This window comes from Herpailurus yagouaroundi, unplaced genomic scaffold (genome assembly GCF_014898765.1).
Source record: "Herpailurus yagouaroundi ecotype Mexico unplaced genomic scaffold, PumYag 253, whole genome shotgun sequence".
NCBI lineage: Eukaryota > Metazoa > Chordata > Mammalia > Carnivora > Felidae > Herpailurus > Herpailurus yagouaroundi.
Window position 1 is genome coordinate 2,080,762 of NW_024412470.1, and position 24,443 is coordinate 2,105,204.

Genomic DNA, 24,443 nt, shown 5'->3' on the forward strand with positions numbered 1-24,443 from the left:
CACGGACCGCGAGATCGTGACCTGGCTGAAGTCGGACGCTTAACCGACTGCGCCACCCAGACGCCCCTTGTCTTTTTTCTTTATGAATACACGTCATTAGTTATTTTGAATCACTTGAGACAGAGTTGCAGAAGTGATGCCCTTTACCTCTATGTTTTTGAGTGGTGTTTTCTACCATAACCATACTAAAATGATCAGAATCAGGAGACCATTATCTGTATAATGCTGTTAGCTAATCTATACGCTGTATTCATATTTCATTGATTGTGCCAGTAATGTCATTTATAGTAAAAACATCTTTTCCAAGATGTTACATTGTGCTTAATTGTTGTTTCTTTAGTCACCTTTAATGTGCTTAGCCTGTGGTTGCCTTTGATGACTTTGATGTTTCTGAAGAGTATAAACTATTTTTTTTAAGTTACTTCTCAATTTTGGTTTAATTATGTGTCTTTATTTTTAAGATTGAAGTTATGCATTTTTATCAGGAATACATCTCAATACATAATATTAGGAACATGATGTCAGTTTATCCCATGATAGCTGATGCTAACTTTGATAATTTAAAGTGGAGTCACTCACACTGTAAACTTATTATATCTTATGAGGGGATATTTCAAGACTGTGTATGTATATCTTCTTTCTCATCAAGCTTTTTTTTTTTTTAAGTTTATTTATTTTTGAGACAGAGAGAGACAGAGCATGAACGGGGGAGGGGCAGAGAGAGAGGGAGACACAGAATCGGAAGCAGGCTCCAGGCTCTGAGCCATCAGCCCAGAGCCCGACGCGGGGCCCAAACTCACGGACCGCGAGATGGTGACCTGAAGTGAAGTCGGACGCTTAACCGACTGAGCCAGCCAGGCGCCCCTCATCAAGCTTTTTCATACTAGGTTTAGCATTCAATGATGGCTTTGGTCAGAATCAATTTTTATATTTGTTAAATAGCAATTTTCTAACTCTGTCATTCCTTTTACATTTACTTGTTAGCATATAGTATAAGAAAGAGCTTTTTTGTGGTCCTATTTTTTAAATTATTTACATCAATGTGAACTCATGGATTCCTGTTTTATTCAGTGGGTTATAATAAATTACTATCACTGATTGGTTCAGTGCTCAAATTGTCCCGGATTTGGCCATCAGAAGCTCCGTCAAACCAACTTTTAATAGATTTAGATTGCATAGAGGGGATGATCAAAAAATTAAAGTATTTTTTCATGGAGTGCTGGGATCTTGATCCCATTATTCTTTAGTGGTTGGGGATCTATACCAATGTATAGACAAAGCAATGAAGTAGACCTATATGCATATGGCGTTCCATGAACATTACTGACTTAACTTCCATTGTTGTAATTACTCACAAGCCACTAGTCAGAAGGTTATGAATTACTGAGACCTCTTTTTAATCAAATACAAAAGAGTATAAACATTTCAGTGACTATTGTTAAAGTATTCATCTTGGGAATCTTTTTTATTTTAATGATGCTGGAGTTGCTAAAAAAAAAAATCTTAAAAAATTCATATAATGAGCCATTCTAGAAAATGTGTCTTGTTACTTTAGTGTCTTAACTGAGTTTGGTCAAAAAGAGTATTGCTCATGGGGCGCCTGGGTGTGTTAGTCGGTTAAGCGTCTGACTTCGGCTCAGGTCATGTTTTCACAGTCTGTGAGTTCGAGCCCTGCATTGAGCTCTGTGCTGACAGCTCAGAGCCTGGAGCCTGCTTCGGATTCTGTGTCTCCCTCTCTCCCTGCCCCTCCCCAACTCGTGATCTGTCTCTGTGTCTCTCTCTCTCTCTCAGTCTCTCTCTCTCTCTCTCTCAAAAATAAATAAACTTAAAAAGAATAATTAAAAAAAGAGTATCACTCAGTATGATCACTAAGGTATTCTCTGGTTTAGGATCCAATTGTCTGAGCTCTTGGGGGGTGGGGGGAAAGGTGGAGATTTTCCTCATTTATTTAAAAAAAATTTTTTTTTTCAACGTTTATTTATTTTTGGGACAGAGAGAGACAGAGCATGAACGGGGGAGGAGCAGAGAGAGAGGGAGACACAGAATCGGAAACAGGCTCCAGGCTCTGAGCCATCAGCCCAGAGCCTGATGCGGGGCTCAAACTCACGGACCGCGAGATCGTGACCTGGCTGAAGTCGGACGCTTAACCGACTGCGCCACCCAGGCGCCCCAGAGATTTTCCTCATTTAGATTGGTTCTTGATGGTTTTTAAGTTTATGAAGTTGTAAGCTATTTTAGAATAAGTCTGTTTTATTTATTTATCTATTTTTGCCATTATGTACACAGTACCTAACATAAGGATCTCAAATAACATAATCAAATCTCAATAAGTAATTATTGAATGATATTAAAATAGCGGCCATTTACTGATTGACTAGTATGACTAAAATATTGTAGTAAGCATTTTACATATTTATTGTGTATCCAACTAAAGTCTTATACCAGTTCTATGAATATCATCACCATTTTATCAATGAAGAACTTTAATCTTAGAGGTGGTTATTTCCCCAAGGACATATTGTTACTGATAAGTGGAGGAAAGTTCAAACCCAGTTTGATGTGATTCTCAAACTGTTTATAGTATTGAGTTGGTAGGCAATTGAAGTTAAGTTCATTATTGGAGATTTCCCCCCTTTGGCTTATACAGAAGTCCGTGAGGCTTAAGTAGTGCTAACATACCAGAGATCCCACCTTTGTGGAGCCTTCATTCAGGGGAGGTCCCTTGTCCTAGCCCATGTATTTGATCTCTCAATGTTCATCCTTTAAGAACTCTATAGTTAGTGCGCCACATAAAGGGTATGGGGATTTTTGTTAGAGCCTTATCCTGATATCCCTAGTACTTTGAGTCCTGTCTCTTCCACAGCTGCCACCAAGTTTATTCCTAGAGTTTCAGCCACTTCCCAGAAGCAATTGGGATGCCAAATGTTGTATTTCCTTATTTCAGAAAGCTAATGCCCAGCTCCTTCCCAGGGATGTGGAATCTTTGCTCCTTTATTTCTCTTTCTCTGCCCACACCTCCCCTCTTACTATCTCTCTACCATTCTAGCATAATTTCTCAGAGTTCAGGTTTTAGGAAAGCAAAGCTAGGTAGATATAGACAGTCACTCATAAGCCATCTGAAGCAAGAATGCATGAAAGGACCTGCTACTTTCTTGGGTTGGGGAGTGGGGTGTGAATATTGTCTAAGTCTACATTAATTATCACACACATTAGTACACACTGTCACACACATATTCTGTAGTATCTATGTTTAAACCATTTCCCACATTTATTCTGCATAATTCTTTTGGCCTAATAGCTATATACAATAATAATAATGCCATATACTACCCGATTAAGTTATAAAATAAGTGATAGAGGTTAATGATTTTGAAACTTTAGTAACAGAACTCCCCCTTCACTGAAATTTTAGCAAAATTTTTAGCTCCATATGGTAAACAGTGCAAGCAGTGCAGCTGTTTTGGAAGTTGAAGAAATTCAACTGCTTGGACCTTTTCCCTGTGGCCTCTATTGTCACCCAAGCCACCCCTGCATGATTCGAAGGCCACTGATTTAATTTGCTAGTCTGGAAAAGGATCACAAAAAGCTAATGATATTAATTGCCTAAGGGAGAAGAAAACTGGGTACTTGAAGAATAAACATAAGGAAGAGATTTTTTTAGTATTATAAACTCTCCTGTAGTCTTTGAATTTTAAGCAATGTGAATGCATTATCTATTAAATAAATTAATTAAAAAGGAAAGCCAATTTAAAAGGAATTCTCCCTACCAAACACACGAACAGATAATAAGGGCTTCCATAGGGAGTTGATGTAATCTCCGAAGATCAAAGAAATGAGACTTGAACTGACCCTCAGGGGATTAGTGGATTGTAGACCAGGAAGGACATTTCAGTTAGGATCAGCATAAAGGAGGTTGTGAAATTGGGAATGAGCATGTTGTAATGGGAGACAGGAGGGGTGGAGCTCAGAGAGTTTGGGGAGTTGAAGAAGGTTGGTCAGGAGTTGAATGTGACTTGTATAATTTCCTACATTTGAAAAGGAATTTCTCATTTAAAAATTCTTTATATCCAATATTTCATATTTTCCAGCAATAATCTGTCAAGTAGAAAGTACACGTGTTATCTTCATTTTATTGATCACAAAATGGAGACTCAGGAAGATTAAATGATTCACCTAAAGTTCTCAGTTCCTGATATGTATAGATCCACATGCTAACCCCTTAAGGATTTTCTCTGCATGTCCCTCAGACACCCCAAACCTGCCCCTCCTTACGTATTCCTTTATTCAGATAAACGGTACAACCGTTCAACCAAAAATCCCAGACTCCTCACTACCTCCCTCTCCCTACCCTTTATCTCCTATCAGCCATCAAACACCCTCCATTTCCCCTCATAAAAGTCTCTTGATTTCAACCTAAATGTCATCATTTTACTCCCATGTGGACATTCCTACTTGCCATAGCCTACAGCATGGAGTTCTCACTCTTTCATTTGACATGTCAGGTGTTTCATAGTGTCCCAGTTTCTTCTTCTCTAATCTCACCTGTATAAAATATATGCACCTGTGTAAAATATACCGGGACACATTAAATCATTGCCAAATGATTGCCAAATCAATTGCCATTAAATCACTGCCAAATCACATGGCCAAAACATGCAGTGTCCTACAGATTTTTTTGTAAATGCCTTTTACCCTGCTGGAATGCCCTTTTGCACTTTGACTTCCCTCCCATTACTACAAATCCCTACTTCCTGTTCTAGACTTTACTTAAAGATTAACCTCCCTGCTCTCCTGAAGCTGCGTGTACAATGGTGGGAGACAGGAGATATCAGGTGTGCCTTCCTAGCTTTGTTCATGTAGGCATTTGTCCCACTGTGATACATTTGTTTATTTACATCTCTTATTTGACTGAGAACTGAACAGTGGTGACTTTTCAGTTTACTGCATCTTAAACTTACCACAGTCAATGTCACATAGAAAGCCTATAGAAATGTTTGCTAACTAAATGATTCACAGGGATTTATGTTGGATGAGTCTTGCTTATGGTCAACGTAACTGCTGATTAGTATCAATATGTGCCAAAACTATCCACTACCCTCTTCTTCATAAAAGAATGATTCTTTCCCATCTCATTGATTTTGGACTAGGCCAGGTGCTTTGAGCAGATGGGACATGCCACACTCAAGGTGACATTTTAAGAGGCTTTCTCCCTCTTTCCTTCTGACATAAGACAGGCCCATGTCCATCTTGGGCTGCTCCTTCATCCTTGGGGTTAAGATGAAGAAATGTAGAGCCTACGTAGCTACAGGGAACCCTAGTCGACAGTTAATGTAAGTGAGAAATGTTTTGTTTGTAAGCTACCGAGATAGCTGCATTTTTATCTCAGCAAAGCTGATTAATGGTTATAATGATAACAAAAGCATGCATGTTTATAAGAAACATTCTGAATGGGGCACTCAGTGAAGCTTACAAAAAGATGTTTTGAGCTTTTTGAGTTTGTGATGATGTTAGGACACCTCCATGTGGTGATATCTTGTAAGGCGATTTTGCCGTCTCTGCAGAGTGTCTGGCATATAATAATTAACACTCAACAAATGCTTATTAAAGTGAACTATTGCCTGGGAGTTTAGATTAAGAGTCAGAGCTGGAGATAAAGATTTTAGAGCCATCATTGCAAGATGACGGGATTCTCCACCTGAAGGAGAAAAATACCTTAAGAGTAGAGCAGAGGGACAAGAATTGAGGCTTGTGGAATGCATTAGGTAGGATTTAGGCAGAGGAAAGGGGTATAGACAGATAATAACTAGAAAAGCAGAGACACAAGGTCACAGAAAGCAGAGGAGAGAACGGATGAAAATTTGGCATTGTCAACAGTCTCAGATGTGGCAGAAGTCAAACAGAAAGTGAACTGAGAAAAGAGAGGTCCTAGGATCTCCTTAGATAGGTTCGGTAGTTCTAGACAGCTTCCCTCAAAATTCTGTTAACTAAAAGATTTCTATCTAGCTTTTAAATAATTTTCATAGTGACACCAGCTAGCTTATCTAGTCCTAAAGTATCATGGGTTCTCTACCACAGTGTCCTCATTAACTCAGGATAATAGATCATTTCCAATGATCTTTTGTGATTTGGCTCTTGCTTCCTTCATGAGTATTGTTTTTGTTTCCTTTTTTCTCAACCTCCATTTCTGGCCTTCCTGCTGACTTCCAGGCTTCTGTGTCTGGCAACATAAACCAAATTTGTCCATCCTAGGGGTCCCGGATTGTTGATTTACAACCTTAAACATCTTTTCCTGTTAGTGAGGATATGCTCTGATTCTTCTTTTTTAATAACAACAATTTGATGGTTATCTAGCGTAGTGTGTGTGCTCTGTGCATAATGCATTTCATACCTGCTGAGCAGCCTGCTCTTCCTGTTGGAAACTCAGAGAGTCCTACTGTTACGGGACCTTTCTTGTGTTCAACTGTATTGTGTTCTGTGTAGTTGGTCCTTAACCACTCTGCTTTATTTCATAAATGGTGAGGTGAAAACAGTCGTTCTTTGGTGATAAGTACCTGAGAAATGTTGAAATATTTTTTCATCCATGTCATTTCAAGCACTAGCATTTTGAGTGTTACCTGAGTGAATTCATCACTATAACCTCTACAGGATAGTTGTGTACATCTTGATATCCTTTTAAATTTTCTTTTCTTTCTTTTTTTTTTTTTTTGCATTTTATCATTACATAGTTTATGTTTAATATCAAATGCACTATTTTTTATCACCACTCGGAGAGCAGTAAGTAGAAACACTACCCTAATGTACATGATTAATTCTATATGCATTATAAATAAATAAATAAATAAATAACTATAGTCCTAAACAGCTCAATTGAGATCATTCAGTGAATAACATGTATGGCAACCACATTAACAGAATTTAATTAAAACTTTGTGCTGAAGTGTGAATAGCCTATGGTAGGACCATTTAATTTACTAAAACACTATTAAAAAATAGATTATTCCTCAAATTATAAAAATCATTTTCTATATTGCTGAAAATCATAGCTCACAATATTTATATAATGCTTACTGTTTTACTGCTCCTTACAAAGTTTTCATATTAGGTTAGTAGTTGAAGGAGTAACAATGGAAAGAAATTTTATTAACTTTAAGTGGGACAAAAGATGCCATCTGCTATAAAATTCCATTATATGTTGTCATGATAAATACCAGCAGGATTTTTTTTTAATGGATAGTAAAAATATATAAAATATTGGTCACTGTTTTAAAAACTAATGAGATTGACAGAGTTACTTCTACAGACATTTTTATTTCTCTTAATTAGATGAATAAATGTTTCTTCGATAGTTACCAACTCTTTTTATGAATTTCTGTAGAGGACATCCAAATAAGTGGTAAGTTAATAAGGCAACATTTATCACCCATTAGTGTCAGAGCAAAAAACTGAAACATTTTTTCCCTTCAAGGTCTTGCATTTTAGATAAATACCAAAGTCTAGATAACTTAAGTTTCTGACCTACTAATATTAACTTAAAACTTTCTTAATATGTTTTCATAATTATGAAATTAATTTAGATTTGGTTCCCCTGCTTTTAAAGATTATATTAATAATAACTGTGAGAAATAGTATAATTGGCTTTTAATGTGTGTGTGTGTGTGTGTGTGTGTGTGTGTGTGTGTGTGTGTGTAAAAAGAAAGGGTATTTTAAAAATCAGCTGTTGATAATGAACAGATTGGTATCAGTTGCCAACAAACAAGGCAAAGCATATGCACAAAATACTCATGATTATTTGGTAATAAATCATTTTAATGATTATACTCAAAATTATGAAATGAGGATGGCACTGATGTGGAAAATAACAAAGGCTCAGGCTCATCAGATCTGTTATCCATATGTGCATAGCTTCTAAAAGTTCCACTGTCATCACTTTAAGGCAAATTTTTCCTTTGTACTGCCCAGTCGAACAAATAAACCCAGTTGATCTGGTCAAGTTTATATAGATGTATTACTCAAAATTATTACAAACATGTATTGTTTTAAGTATTCTGCTTTTGATGAGAAAAGGGGGAAAAAGAGAGAGAGAGACAAACCAAGAAACACACTTAAGTATAGAGAACAAACTGATAGTTACCAGAGGGGAAGTGGGTAGGGGGATGATTGAAATAGGCGAAGGGGATTAAGGAGTGCACTTGTCTTGGTGGCACTGAGTTATGTATAGAATTGTTGAATCAGTATACTGTACACCCGAAACTAATATAAGTATGTGTCATCTATACTGGAATTGAAATAAAAAACTTAAGAAAAAAATCTTTTAAAGTGTTCTGCTTTTGAAAATGATTAACCATTTCTTCCTTGAAACTCATCTTTTTTTTTTTTTTTTTGGTTTTCAACCTAAATACTCAACAATAAAGGACATATGAAATAATTTATGGTATATTCCATATAGCAAAATACCACATAGCCATTGTATATAAAAATATGTGAATGAGGAACTTAAAAATGGGGAACAAGAAATATCTGTTCTAGATCTATACAGATCAAGGTGGAAGAACCTTTAAGAGAAATTAAGCCACTGTAGTTGAAGGAAAGGAATTGGCATTAAGAGTTTAAGACTTAAGAGGGGAACACTTCTAGTTCACAAGGTCTGGAACAAGGTTAGAGGAATGTAAGGTACACTGAAGTGTTGGTCATTGGGACTGAAAAAAACAGGCAGTTGTGGGATTTTGTAATTCAGTGTGCTGTCCACATGAATTTGAAAAGTCTTGAGATAATGGCAGGAGTTGTGATGAAGGGTGAGACCATTACTTGGTGTCAGAATCTTTAGAGCAGATGATTGGAGTAAGTCAGGGAGAGGTGAGGAGGAGGAAGGATGGAGGATAAGTAATCTGAGACCTGAGGGATGACAACACTAGAAAGGAATAGAGGGTATAAATGTGGAAAGCTTGAGATTAAGATGTAAGGTTTCTTGTTCTTTTGGTTTTTGTTGTTGTTGTTGCCCATTTAAAAAGAAATTATTTTTGAGAGAGAGAGAGCATGAACAGGGGAAAGCGGCAGAAGGAAAGAGACAGAGAATCCTAAGTATGGAGTCCTACACAGGGCTCAATCCCATGATCCTGACACCATGACCTGAGCTGAAATCAAGAGTCAGATGCTCAACCAACTGAGCCAATCAGGCACCCCTGTTGCTGTCCTTTTTAAAGGAGTCCTTTTTACTGGTTTGTGAAAGTATGCTTTGGAACTAGGAGAACGCCAGCTTCCTCCAGTTGATGGCACTTGGAATGGGCGAGAAAAGATAGTTTGTCCTATAAATGCTTGCAAGAAAAACAGGAGAGATAGGATTTGGACAGCTAGCAAAGAATGATAAGACATTTTGGGCAAGGGGACTACTATGGGCATGGAGGTGAAGAAATAAAAATAGTAATTGGATCAGAATGAGCTTTAAAGGAATGGAGTGGTGAGAGATAATTGGGGGGAAAAATTGGGACCTGATTGTGGTGAGGTTTGAATATCACTTGGCCTCTAAGAGAGTGGTTCTCATTTGTCCCCAATCACCCTCCCATTGTAATTCACCTGATAGAAAAAAGAAATAAAGAGAGAAACTCAAAATATGAAACATGCTCCATCGGTAATTATGATCCAATCCCACTGAATAGCAGCCCTGTCCAAAAGATTCACATGGATATTAACTGCTCAGAAAATTGTGTTTTTAAAAAGGATACATCCTCCAGAAAATTTTTTTTTTCTTTCAGAAGCCTTCTAAAAATTGAGCTGGATCACATGGCAAAGGCCATACAGCTAACAGATAGTTGATTTAGTGTTGAAATGCTGTTTTTATCCCAGAAATTCTTCTTGCTCTATCTGTTATAAATGCAACATATCAATTCTGTTTAGCCTTCTTTCTCTCTTTCTTCCCCCCCTCCCATTTTCCCTTCCTTTGTTTCTTCAACAAACATTTGGGGAAACATCTAAAATTGAACATCATATTTTCATTACAAGGAACTAACACCATTTATGCCTGATTTTCAGCCCAGTCTTAGTAGACTTGTACCTTAATGATAAAATGGGAAATTAATAAATAGTAAGAAAAATTTTAAGACTTTTGTCTTCTGAGAAATTACAGTAACTTGTCATTCTTGGATATGTTATTAATATTTAGTGGCTAGGATACTCTGCTTATCCAACTTCATGGAATGGAAAAAAAACAAATTTCTAGAACAATTCTAAAAAATAATATTAGGAATAAGACCATTGGTATGTTTATATTTTAACTACTTCATGTAATCCAAAGAACAAACACTAGTATAACAAACAGTTATCATTGCTCACAATGGAAATAAAAAGACTTAGATGAAATAAATTTTACAAAGTTTTAAAGTGTCTGTGTCTCATAGATAGCTCATGGAAATGAACAATTCACCTCCACCAATGTTTGTTGTTAGTGTTTTTTATTTTATTTTTTTAACCTTTTTTTTAATGTTTATTTTTGAGAGAGACAGAGCACGAACGGGGGAGGGGCAGAGAGAGAGAGGGAGACAGAATCAGAAGCAGGCTTCAGACTCCTAGCGGCCAGCACAGAGCCCGATGCGGGGCTCAAACCCGCCAACCGCGAGATCATGACCTGAGCTGAAGTCGGAGGCCCAACCGACTGAGCCATCCAGGCGCCCCTTGTTAGTGTTTTTTTTTTTTTTAAATTGTGGTAAAATGCACATAGCATGACATTTACTATTTTTACCGTTTTTAACTGTACTATTATTTATTATTTAGTGGTATTAGGTATATTTACATGTTTTATGCAACTATCATCACCACCCATCTCCAAAATTGTTCCTCAATCTCAACTGGAAACTCTGTACCCATTTAGCAATAGCTCCCTGCTCCCTTTAACCGCTGGGTAACTTCTATTCTCCTTTCTGTCTCTGTGGGTTTGACTATTCTTGGTACCTCTTATAATCGAGATCATGCTCTACTTTTCGCACGTGTATTATTTTTACTTTCCAAAGCAAATACATTTAATATCGGTTAGTGGTTCAAATGAGAATGGTACATGGGAATCAAAGTGCTATTCCACCTTTTAACTATAAAATTCAGAATGCTTACACTATAAAGCTAGCTCTGTTTTTTTCTCTTTGTTCAGAATAAAATTTAACTTCTTACTTTTGGAATTTTACTTACTGTTAAACATACTTTTTGATACAAAATGTGTAGTAGCACCAGTGAAAATCTCTTCTCTAATTATCATCAACTGTGTCCTAAGCACCTTAAATATTTTATCTCATTTTAATCTTCACCGAACTCTGTGGAGTATGTACTGTTCCATTTTGTGAGCCTGGGAGCCACGACCGGCAGACTTTAAGGAACTTGTTCAGAGCCACACAGCTGGTAAAAGCAACATCCAGAACTGAACTCGGTTCTGTAGCTGGAGAGCTCACACACACTCCGTGCCGCTAACTGAACAGCCGTATAATAAAGCTAAGAAACATTACCTTTTTCTGAACCCACACTTTCTCAAAAATGTAAATTTTAATGTTTCTTCTGTAATAAAACATTTAGTGGTTTCATCTGCCTCGATGTGACTTGAGGAAATATGGTATTAAAGTAAATCTTTTAAATTCACCTCAAACACCAAGAATTATGCCTTGCTTGCTATGATGAAGAAAGAGAATTTAAAGTAAAGCAACATCATTGTGTTCATTTGTAAATAACATATTGCAGCCAACTGGTTCTTAATTGCTCAGACTGTTGATAAATAATCCAGGCCTGCTGCTCTCCACAGACAATTTGCTTTGGATCAGACCAGGCAATTCAAACAATACTAATTACAGTGAAAACCTCTGTATGAATTTTTGTGTGTTGCAGGGACGAAAACCCCTATATAAATGGTTAAGGCACTTGTCTCTGCTTTTTACCTAAACATAACACTGATTACCTGAGCTCAAGTTATATCAGTCAATGCATTTTGATTGAATAAGAATGGATCTAGTAATATTTTGTGTTAAAAATATATATATTTCATTGCCCTTACTGTTTATTGTACTGTGATGAATTATGTTAATTCTATATTTTTGACTGAAAGATATAACAGACACAGAAACTTCATTTAAAGCAATGTTTTCATTGAAATAAGCCATATTGCTAAACGATTATGGAGTGTAACAGAGATTTGTTTATTAATAGACAAATGTGTCTAAACTAGAAAGAAACCAAGACCTCAGGAAGTCTTTACTATATCAGGGGATTTGCTGTAACATGATATCATTGTATTTATGATTTTATGGTGTTAAAATGAATATTAAATGAAACAAAATTCCCAAGGATTACTCAGGAGGCAGCTAAGTACATAACATTTTGTACAGATGGTTGGAAGGCACAATTTTGCTCCATCACTGCATCCATATCCTTGAACGATTTCGACTGAAGACAGCATTTCTTTGAATTTTTCATTAAACCAGACGTCTTGAAATATGAATTCCTTTTATGTTTCTGTGAGTTTTGGCTAAAAGAACCCCAGTGAATAAATCATACAATACTACGTGTCACCAGCACTTGTGAATATTTCTGCTTTGTTATTCTATTCTCAGTAGAGCACCATTGATTATCAAACTCAGCGGAGAGCATTTTATGATCATATATCTCCATTAGCTCCTAGTTTGACTACCATAGATTTTTCTGGTTAAGCCTGCATTATGTATTAGGAAGCCTATCTCTTCAATACAAAGTTTGATTTCATTTTTCTAAGCCTAGAACTCTTATTATGTATTATGTATAAAGATTCTTATCTTTTATATGTAAAAATAGGCTGCACTGTCTTTGTGTAACTGAAATATATGCCATCTTTTTTTTTTTCTTGATTCACAGTTAGAATTTTGTACTATGAAGATGAATCTCTACAACGCAATGGCTGTCAGGGTAAATATTTCTTCACTTGTTAAACAAATGAAAAGTCAATTGTGCCCTGAGTTCGCTTTTAATAAAACGAGCAAACCAGAATAATGCAAATTTGATTGATATGCTAATGGTTAGAGAGAAAAGAGTACATAGTTAAAAAGTTAGTTATACTAAATAATCTTGGCAGTGTTAAAAATTAGAGTAAAATGTAAAACATGTAATTATCAGTGCTTATGTTTTAGAATGCTAAATATCTCTGAGCCATAACTAGAGAAAGACCGTAAATATTAATGAAGAAATGTATTAGTTTCCATATGTCATATAGAATATTGTGATAAATAGTTGAACATGGTTCTGGAATATAAGATGCCGGCCCAATACAAATCAATTAGAAATTATTCATATGATTTAACAGTAATAAAGTCAGTTTCCACCTTCGAAGTTTTATTTCTATCATCCCTGTGTTCATTTTTACGTGTTGTTTTCCTAATGGGAAGCTGAACTTAGTGATTATGAGGCTGGCTTGGTTTCTGCCCAGATTTTGGGAGTGAGCCCAACAAAAGTATTATCTCTCTTGTCTCAGACAGTATGGTAATAGCTTAATTGTGGCGCTATTATAAATGGAGGAATTACTTTGGTGAATTTCATTAATGTTCTTAAAACTTATGTTGCCTTACTATATTCTCTTTCATTGATCTATGAGTTCTTCTGCTAATAATGTCCTTTATTTTGGATGAGGCAAGGTAGTAAAATACCTTCTGACTGTCCTGTGCTGAACTATGGCAGGTGAATTAACATTACTTTGATTATTTATACTGTTTTGGGAAGGGGTCTTTCCTCTACAGGTATGGGTGTGCACAGAGCCTGGCCCAGGGACAGTCTGCACGTTCAGTCTGTTCACCTTTCTGTTCTTTGCGGCCTAGGGGAAAAAGGAAAAGGAAGAAATAGGTCTTTTTGCTTCTTTTCCTGAACTAGAGGTAGAGACTATAGCTGCAGTGGGCTCTTTACCTTTGTTAATGTATTACTATAGGAAAAGAATTTGGTTCTCCTCTTTTAATGGGAATGCTTGAATCTGGGAATTTAGGAGATTTTGATTCTCTGCATAGCTCTGCCAAAGACCTAACATCTGAGCCTTCAACACTGTTAGGTTCTTCCTTTGCTGCTTACTCTGTGTCGGACGTGTCTGCAAAGTAAAAACCAACAGATGACCGTTACGGTAAAGCAGTTGATGACCTAAGACTTAGATGCCTCCCTAGGTCACCAGGGGAGAGAGAACGAGAACCAGAAGACAGAGTTAGAAAAATGCATTCTGTTGTTATTTAGCCCCCAGTCTTCTTATTGAATTCTTACCTGGCTTGAATCATGATTCTGTTTACCTAGATTAGAAGTATCTAGGTAACACTTGGAACACAGAGTTTTTGACTTACTCCAACATCATACTAAAACCTTCATTTCCTAGTAGCATCGCCCAATGTCAACTTGTCTTTGATTAATGTCAATCGACAATGTTGAACTTTACCTGAGTCCTGGGATCATGGAAAACAACAAAGTTTTAAAAACCCCCCACCCTTTGGGTTCTGGAAACAGCTTACTGCAGAAAGAAAAAACAAAAAATTTACCCTTCACCACATGACTTAGATAAGAGGCACAGATATGCCCTTTGTTTATCTGTGACACGGCCAGTGCCCACCTTCCCAAGTTTCCATTCTTTACCTCACAAATGACTATCAGAACTGCTTGTCCCCATTGATCAATTGGAAAAACATGTTTATTAACCAAACTGTGATTAAGGTTCTCTCCTTCCCCCTGAACTTTAGCCAGCATAGAATACCTCCTCCTGAGAATAGGCTGGCTTCCCAGTAAAACATTCTCTGATCTACTGTACAATTATGCCACCCTTTCATCCCACTTCTGCATATCAGGTTCTTTCTAGCCTCGTTTATATCTTCCTGTAAAAGAAAAACTATTTTTGCCTAATTCTTGACATACTTGCAGATCTTATGGTCAAAGTGCTCTCCCTCTGGCAGTAGTCCAATCCATCTATTGTGGTGATCACAATACTCCCTCTTCCTTGCAATAATTCTTTCAAATAAAGTCTCTCTTGCTATGTCTGGATTTATTTTTTATTTCATACATTTCAGGAGAGAAGAGTAGAGGTGTGATGCAGTGGCCATTAAAGTGAGGCAGAGGAAAACTTGAGCTGATCCACTAAAGATGCATAGGAGTGTTTGTGAGCCATGTGGAGGATGTAAACACTACTGTGGGAATTTATAATAAAGACACTTCTCTTAGAAGATGTTCAAAGACTGCCTTCAGAGGTTTGGATGAGTTGACTTAGTAATAGACTAGGTACTTACTTCATGTTCCTAAGATGAGGAGTCAGGAGAGGGGCTTACTTGCATGGAGGCCAAAATGATTGCCTAACAAAGATGAAATTTTAGCACTGGTTGATCACAGTGACCAGAACTGAATTTATTTGTAAAAAGTGAATTTTTGCAAGATGGGGCTCAGAAGACTTGACTTTCTGCAAGAGTGAATGGCTGAAGAGATCAGCGTGTGGTCCACATCCCTTCATGTTGTGCACATCAGAAGGCTGGATACCTCTAGCTGAAGTTTTCCTTCTAATACTCACACCTCTACCTTTTCAGTTCATCGGCTACCAAGTAACCTTGTTCAAAATAACTATCCCTTAAATGATTTAAATATGGGTGGCTGTTCATGTCTAGGAGGAAGAATTTCTAAGAGTGATAGGTAACTACCAAAATGTATACGGGAATAATATTCAGACAGATATATGTGCACTCAAATCATGAATAGGATTTTCACATACAATAGAAAATAAAACTTTTGTCTTAATTTGCTTTATATACTGAGCCAATTACAAATTATATGTTTGACTGTTGACTCCTAGCATGACAAATAAATTATCATCAATTGCCAAAGAGGCTAGTGGAGCATTCCTGAAAAGAGAGGGATTGTAAAAATATGTTTTTACCTATCCATTCCTATATAGAGGTCACTTTTTTTATAATGAAGAATAAATTATATGTATGTGATTTTTAAATATAATAGGTATTCACATCCTGATTTGCTGCATTTATTTTTTAAAGGGTCACCTTCTCTCTAAAGACTTTATGATCCCCCTACCCATGTAGAATTGATCACTCTCTCTTTTTATGTCCTCTTTTACCATCGACATACTTCTGTTATAGAACCTGTAACATTTTATTATCCTTACTAATTTACATGCCTGTATCTACCCCCCACACACTGTAAGTCCCTTGGGGCCCAGATCCTATCTTCTTAGTCTTTGTATCTACAGTACCTGGCTTATAGTAGGTGGTTAAATAAATGTCCCTGAATAAATCATGAATGTTGGCCCATTCTTTTCTAAACAAGGAGTTAAAAAGTCATTTGTTTTAAAATGACTTACTTTTTGTTTAAGCCCCTCAGTGTCTTTGTTGGAAATTATTTAAGCCTTTGCTGGGGGATCTAAGCCTTTGCTGGGGGATCAGACCTTTTTGAGAATCTGATGGGGTTATGTGGTAGAGATAAATTAGATGTGGTAAGGTGATATTTGGTTAGTGCAATTCTCACATGAATGGAATATCTCATGAACTTTAGGACCTTTCTAAAGTATCATAACATGTACAGGTTTGAAGGAGGTTTGCTATGATATAAGCTACTGTCAAAACCCACAGTATGCCTTTTCAAAATCCGTTACGATACGCTGCTAGGCCAGTGACAGACAATTAATACAGCAATAAATTGCTCAATAAATTTTTATATTAGCTCTTGGGGCCTTATTCCTCCCATTTCTCTATGGGACATTTTATTGCCTTTTGGTCTTTAATTCGACTTTACTCCAGATTAGGGTTCTGCTTTTCCTCCAGCATTTTGGCTGTTCCATTGTAGATCTCCTCTAAATTTCGCCCCCACTTTTAATTTTGTTAGTTGTCTCTTTTTCAACAGCTTTTAGTATCTTACACAAATGTCATGAACTGATTCAGTTGCTAAACTCATTTCTCCCCGTATCCCATTTGGATATACAATTGTGTATCTTTTTACAGCCTGGCGTAGAACTGACCCTCTGATGCGTTTCTGATGCCAGTAAGCTTCTAATTGGGTGTCACCTCAGGTTCACCCAACACTGGGCTTAGCGACTCAGCTGAATATAGTCGGCCTCAACCTTGTCTTTGAGGCTCCTATTGCCCCAATAGAATGACTCCAGATTCTCGCGCTTACTACCTGAGTGTGTGTGTGGACACAAATAGCTGGCAGGTGTCTGAGTATACCTTAGTCAAACTGATTGCCGGTGGGAGCTATATGTCTCTGAGGCCAGGCAAGAAACGGATTACAATACCACGTTTTCTCTTGGTAAGTCAGAACCATTAGTAAATAATAACAATGAGTTAGCAGTTACATAGCCATTACTGCCTTCCAGGCACCAGTCTAAGTATTTTAAATAGTTTAATTCTTCTCTGTAATACTCCCAACCAACTCTTACAGGTGGGTATCATGATTCCAATATGAAAGCTGAGGAAATAGCATCACAGAAAGTTATCTTGCCCAAGGTCCCACAGCTCATAAGTGATAGTGTTAGGAATTGAACCCAAGAGATCTGCTACCCACATTTGTGTTACTTGTGATCTTTTGTACTCTTGCCTTCACTGCTAGTCTTCTCCTTTGCTCGGTATCCGGATGAGAACAACTATGTGTACCCCAGACTGAGCTCTTATGGAAACTTTATTACTCACACTCGGATTTTCTTGATAAACTGATCCCCTGGTGCTCACAATTCATGCGCATCTTACCGGTAGTACATTTTACTCAGGGAATTCTAAACTCAGTGGCAATGAGTAGGAGACCAGGTTGAGTGTCATATGCTTCCCCTTGCAGGCAGAATTGGAAGGTTGAGGATGACAGACCTCTCCTTGTAAAAGGATATTCCAGCTGTGGCCTTTACACTCTGGTCTTCTAGCATCAGAATTCGTCCTCCATCGTAACTCAGGACTGCTGTTTTCAACTGCTAATCTCTCTATACATGAACTCTTAGAATATACTGGTGTTTGGTAAACTAAACATAATGAGGGTGTATAATCTGTCACAGATTTTGGAAGTTAACCAAGGTGAACTCTCGGAAAATTATGCTTTCCTTATAATGTCTTTTGGAAAACCTCCATTGGGTTATCTTCTACATCTTGAGTCCACTTTGTCTGTCTGTCCTAGGACACCTGGCACTGTATCAGATGAATGTAAATTTCAGGAAGTGCTAATGTTTAGTATCTTAGAGATCTCTTAAAAAATATGGTCCAACAGACTTTTTCTTCTCACTTCCAAAATCTGTGAGGAATGAGAAATGGAAATAATTTAGATCTTACAGAGTTTTAAAAAAACTACAGATATAATTATTTCAAGTAGAATTCCTTTTATCTTAGAAACCTTATACATGTTACTGATCAATCATATGTACTTATGTGATGATATTCTTCTGGAACCCAGAGAGTCTCGCCTGATCCTTTATTATTTCAGTTATTTTAAATGATTCCTCTTGAAATTAGTGCCCCAAAACATTTTAGTTCAGATAGAATTCCTCACTTTAGGAAAATTAAAAGACTGCAATAACAGGAGGATCACTAGATTAAAGATCACTTAAAACAAACAATTTGCAAAGTAACCATAATGTTATTGGTTCTTTCTTCTTACAGGTCTGGATCTGTATAATACAAATTTTAATTTATCAACCTTAATCTAGCTTGAAACATCAAATAACCGTTTTCTTTCATTTCCCACTTGTGGCTAAAATGTAAAAATGTGAGAAACAATGATATGGTAGCTTTACTTAAAAAATAGTTACATATGTGCCAGCTATATAAAGATCCATTTCAATCTCCTAAACCGTTTATAATCGTATTTTCATATTTATAATACTATAAAGTACATATGTTTAGAATAATGATTCCATGATTAGATGGATAGAGATAAATAGGTAAAATAATTCAGGGAAAAAATACTGAAGTTCTCTTATACACTAGACATTACGTTAGGCTCTAGGGATACAAAATAAGTAACACACAGTCTTATTCACACAGAGAAAGATATCCCAAAATGTCAGCCTAAGGAATAAGAGGAAAAGGATTATACAGACCACCTCAAGCTTTTGCCTGATGATGGACAGATATTTAAATGATGGATCACCATGCAAAAGAATATCTCTTCCCTCCTGCTACTCCTAGTACCAATATCATTGTGAAATGATTAAATAAATTTGTAGAGCAAGGAGTATAAAGTCAGAGTTGGGAAACAATATTAAGGAGAAGAAACTACAGATGGAATGATTATCCAGAATCTTCTATTGGTTAAAAATATCCAGTTAAGATTTCCATTCATATATGTATATTTTTGACATGATAATGCATCAACACAGAGTATGACATTTGGATATTGTTGTTCTTTAAACACCTTTGAAAATTTAGTAAACCTACTTTTTCTGTTCTCATGGTATAATGTAGAATGTTGACTATTCTAATAAATGCGAGTACCATTATGAGTAAGAGTTCCACTTGTATGCTCTCGTATACATTTAGAGCATTAATACTAGGTAGGTTATTATCAGTAATAGAAATTTTGTTTTCCATGTCTTCATTTTAATTTTAGGTGAGAAGACATTGTGATTTTTCTCTTTTGGTAACGTTAAAGTTACTATGAATTTTGAGGAATAAAAGTAAACCAATGGAGGGAAAATCTTTTCTATGAGCAGATGGCTTTTGGTGTACCAAGGTTTTGCCATTTGTTTTAGTGCTTAAAATAAACATTATTTATAAAACCACTTACATTTTGATGTTACTTAATGAGGAATATGCATCATTGATTTGACTAGCTTAAGAGGTCATTTAGAACTTGCCCGTTAACAAGCTGTAATCTGCTGAGCACACAATGACTTTGTTTAAAATTATCTATTCAGAGCTGATCAATGACAATAATTGTTTTATACCAATCACTTCTGAAAGTTACTAATTACTTTGAAGGACATGAATACTAGCTTTTCATCTTTTTTTTTTTTTTGAAGTCATAACCCATTCACCTTGAAATTAAGAAATGTTATGGAAAAACATCTTGCCTACTCAAAGAACTTTTTTTTTTTTTAATTAGAAGTTTATTCGCTAGTACTAGGATATCAACAGGAAATTTAGGTAAAATTGAAGATGTCATTTGTTCCTGGAATAGAAAGGGTAGTAGAATCTCCACAGTATTCTATCTTATGTCAGTTAGTGATTGTTAAACTGGGCTCTTTACGATATAGGAAATTGGTGTCTTCTAAATGAAAGAACATGTACGCATACTTTTCCTTTTTATATAGTACATCCATAAGATATTTCAGTGAAAAGAGCCTGGGCTTTTGTGTAAGACAGAGCTGGGTTTACGTCCTGGCTTTGCCATTTATTCTTTTCACTGGTTAGGTGAACTTGATCAAGTTACTTAACCTGAGTTTCTTCAGTTTTAACATGAAGATTATGCCTCACGCGCCAGGTTATCATGAGAATTAGAGCAGTTAACATAAGACCTGGTGCATTCATGAGGTCAATAAATTTTAGATCCTTCGCTTCATGGATGCCAGTGTCTTCACCAGTCAAACACCCAGTTTCAACTTTTACCTACTACCTCTAACAAAGCCACTTAAATATTGATTGACTATTCTTTAATGTGGATGACTTAACCATCTCTTGCTCAGTATTTACTTTAATATCCAATTGTGAGTAAAAGGATTTGTCTTGAAAGAGAATTTTAGTCTGCCTTGGAGTAGAGGTCTAAGGAGTTTGGATATTAGAAAATCCCCTGAGAACACAGCAGCTGTGGACGCTCTGGAAGTATTCGGTACTGTTTCTAGTGTTTGCCTGTTTTGAAGTGGGAAGAAGCCCATGGCATTGGCCTCTTTAGGTGTCCTTCCTATTGGCATGGATTTTTGCTTCAATTTTACTTTCGTCCTTTCAGACTTCTTTTCTCAGAATGGGTAGCCACCACTCTAGTGTGATCTAATCAGAAATCAGCAGCTTTCCTTTTTCCTTCTCAGTGCTTCAGCATGCATCTTTTCTGTTTTCTGGCACATTTAATCTTATTTTATTTAGAATTTAATGGTGTTTTCATGTTATAAGTAGTTCCTCCCTTAATACTATTTGATATCCTAATATTTTCCCATTCTTCCTGAGTCACTTCTATTGCTGATGATGGATTTTGTGTCAGTATTTTTGTTTGAAATGGTTCTCTTCTTTAATACAGGTATTACTGTACATGCAATAAAAGTATGGTGAAATATTTGAAGCTATCCAACTAGCTATATGACTGTAGGCAATTATTTAACGTAAGAATCAATGTCCTCTTCTATCAAATGAGGCTAATAATAATCTCCACCTCAGAATGATACTGTAATGATTAAATTAGATGAGCCAGGAAAATATTCACTTATTTGCATGTATGATTTATATACTTGTACATATTCCAATTGATTATTCTTTTTAATTAGGAAAGTGGTTTGTATCAATTCCTCATCTTTTGTTGTCAGCTGTGATATAATTTTGGTCAAATTAGAGGGAGATAGTTTCTAAAATTAGTATATAACTTTGGAAAATTGATTTTTCTTATTTCATGAACATCAAAACTAAGATCATTTGAAAAATATTTGGAAGGACACATTTTATAACATTGTTACACTAGCTTGCTATTCTACTTGGTTCTATTTCCTAGAATTATTATCTCTGGTTTCATTGTTCTTAATAAGCTGTTTTGCATGTTTTCGATTATTTTAGTCATTCTCATACTGGGAGGTTGACTAAAGTAGTTCTTCAGAATTTTCAGTTTTCTGTATTTCAGGTTGTAAAATACCCTTTAAATGGCCATGTTTTAAAACACAGAAAAATACAGAATTCAAGTAAAACATTTTTCCCGTTTATTTGTATAGATCCTGCATTCAAATTATAAAAAAAATTTAAGCTCAACATATTTAGTTTAAAAAACATAGGCTTGGGGGATAAAGCCCAATGGGCAAATGTAGAATGTCTAAATTAAGCACCCTTTCCTATTAAAAAAAAAAAATGTTTAGAGAAGGTGTATGTTCCTAGTTTAGCTAACTGTGCAAAACATTGGAAGGACTTCATATCCAAAAAGAGAATCACTCATAATATCTGAATAATTCAAAAGTACATGTAAACTGCCATAAAATTTTCGGGAATGGAGTTAAGTAATTTTTTTTACATTTTTTTTTTTCTATTTCTTCTTCCTCTCTCGTTTGATGAAGTTGAGGTGTTTTGTGTGTGTGTGTGTGTGTGTGTGTGTGTGTGTTCCACAAAAATAAGATTATGCACTATTTTTTTTTTTGCTTTGAGTTTTTTTAATAGAGATTATATTAGCAAAGAATAAATATAAGGAGGCTGATTTTCATGATTACTAGAGCATAATAAGACATTGAGTAGCCGACTTAAGTGTGTTCTCTCAGAGCCCCCATATACTCCTCTCATGTGAAAAAAACCTAGGATTTTCAACAGAAATATTCATTTATTGAAAATTGCATTTCACTTTGTTCCCAGTTCTATACGGTAATGGTTTAGAGAATGGGCTCTGAAGTCCTAATGTAATTCCTGGATCCATCACCAATGGCTATGTTATTATGTGGAAGTTATATAGCTTCTCTTTTTAGCAGTTTCCTCATCTGTAAATAAGGTATTTCTCATAGGAGTGTTCTAAAGATTAAATGGCTAAATACAAGTAAAACTCTTAGAATAATGCCTCACATATAATAAAAACTCCATAAATGTTAGTTGTTGTTATTGTTTAAAAAGTATTAAAATGTCATGGTGAACATATAAGAAAAAAATTTGTTTAAAGATTTTGGAAATTTTAAAAGACCATGTGAAAATTTATTTCAGTGAGACCAAATATGATCTTCAAGCCAGTGGATTATGAAAAATTAAACAATCCATTTGGTCAGGAAATAGAAGTGGTAGAGATTGATAAAGCAAATTTTTAATTGTTCGTAGTTAATTTTACATATAGTGTTGGTGAAAAATTATAAATGTTTTAAAATATAATAACCTATAAGTGTGTTCTGTTTCTCAATATTTTATGAATATGAATTCTCGATCTATGAATACAATTTACATTCGCAACTATATATACTGTTATGCTACTGGAAAAGCCTAAGACTTTATTTGATGTGAGGTATCATCCATCATTACCTTGATTTTGAAGACCGGTTAATGTTTTCACTAAAAATGTTCACAGGTGTATTTTTGTTTACTTCAATAGATTCAGAAGCGATGGCGAGGCTATCGAATTCGGAAATACTGCTTTAATTATTTTTATTTGAAGGAGTACCTGAAGGCTGTTTCAGAGACCAATGATGCAATTAGGTGAGTGGTCTACTAGTGAAAATTTTAGAAAGGTTGCTTAACAGATATTGATCATTACCATACTTAGAAATACTTACTAGAACTCAGTGATATTTTAGGTACAAATTTATTAATAAGGGAGAGATATAGGATTCTATTTATCTTAAAAATTTGTTGTTTTGGTATTTTAAAATATATTGTACTCTTGACTATAAATTAGATTATTTATGTGTACAGTAGGCCTATCTTGGTTCTATGAAAAATAGTTTCAGTAAAGTTATCTCATTTTGAGATGGATTTATCTGTAAAATGATTGCATAGATGAACATTTAAGTATGATAAGCCTCACATGGATTTCGAGGAATATGTTCAATAGCAAGAAATTAACCTCTCAAAGGAGAAAATACCATGGAACATAATTAAAATGGACTGCTTTACTGTCAGCTTTTACTTCTTTGAACACATAGAAAGCACCTGGATTTAGGTCATAGGATGATGTTTTTTGTAGATTTATGCAAAGTAAAGCTATTGTAACATTATTCAATCAACTTTACCAAAACTCTAAGTTTTCATATAACTTCAAATATAGATTTTTCCTCTTATAATATGCTCCATTCTAATAACATGTAGGTGACCATAAGCTTATAATATGTTTAGATAAAGAAGCAAAGAGTAACTAATAACAGTTGCCATTTACGTATTTAATTTTTTTCACATACGTTATCTTACTGCACTCTTAAAATTCTTTGAACTAGAGAGAACAGTGGCACAATAAATTGTTAAAATAAGATTTTTCCTGAGACCCTAAAGCTATATATATTATAAGAAATATCTGAAAACTGATTTTTCCAACTTTTAAATTGGGATAAGTTGTATATATAAGAGGATCTGGTCTTTGGAGATTAAGTGTTGGCTCTTTGTGAAGTTGATTTCTTTGGAAAAGAAGAAGATTTGAGAGGGTTGCAATAGGATTTGGTCAGTTGGAGAAGTTGGAAAACTCAGAAACATGTGGACCACAGCAGACTGCTATTTAATTTCTTGCTTAAGAAATCCAAAGTCCTGGAGATGGGCTGGTTCTCTGCAAATGGACGGCATGAGCCTGTCGGGGGGGGGGGGGGGGGGGGATAACAGACAACAAAAGTAATGGGAAGGGGGTGGGGGGGGGGGGGGGGTGGT

General features: G+C 35.7%; 1 protein-coding gene across 4 annotated transcripts in view; it reads left to right on the forward strand.

Moving 5' to 3' along the window:
* The window catches only part of SPATA17 (spermatogenesis associated 17), a 202,159-nt gene that overhangs the window by 15,175 nt on the left and 162,541 nt on the right, over nucleotides 1-24,443 (forward strand). For 3 of the 4 annotated variants that reach the window (XM_040460975.1, XM_040460974.1, XM_040460977.1), the window contains exons 4-5: nucleotides 12,856-12,906; nucleotides 23,185-23,288. In XM_040460975.1, the coding sequence (XP_040316909.1) occupies nucleotides 12,856-12,906; nucleotides 23,185-23,288 (155 nt within the window). The remainder of the gene's footprint in view (nucleotides 1-12,855; nucleotides 12,907-23,184; nucleotides 23,289-24,443) is intronic. The other variant, XM_040460976.1, reaches the window with a different exon arrangement.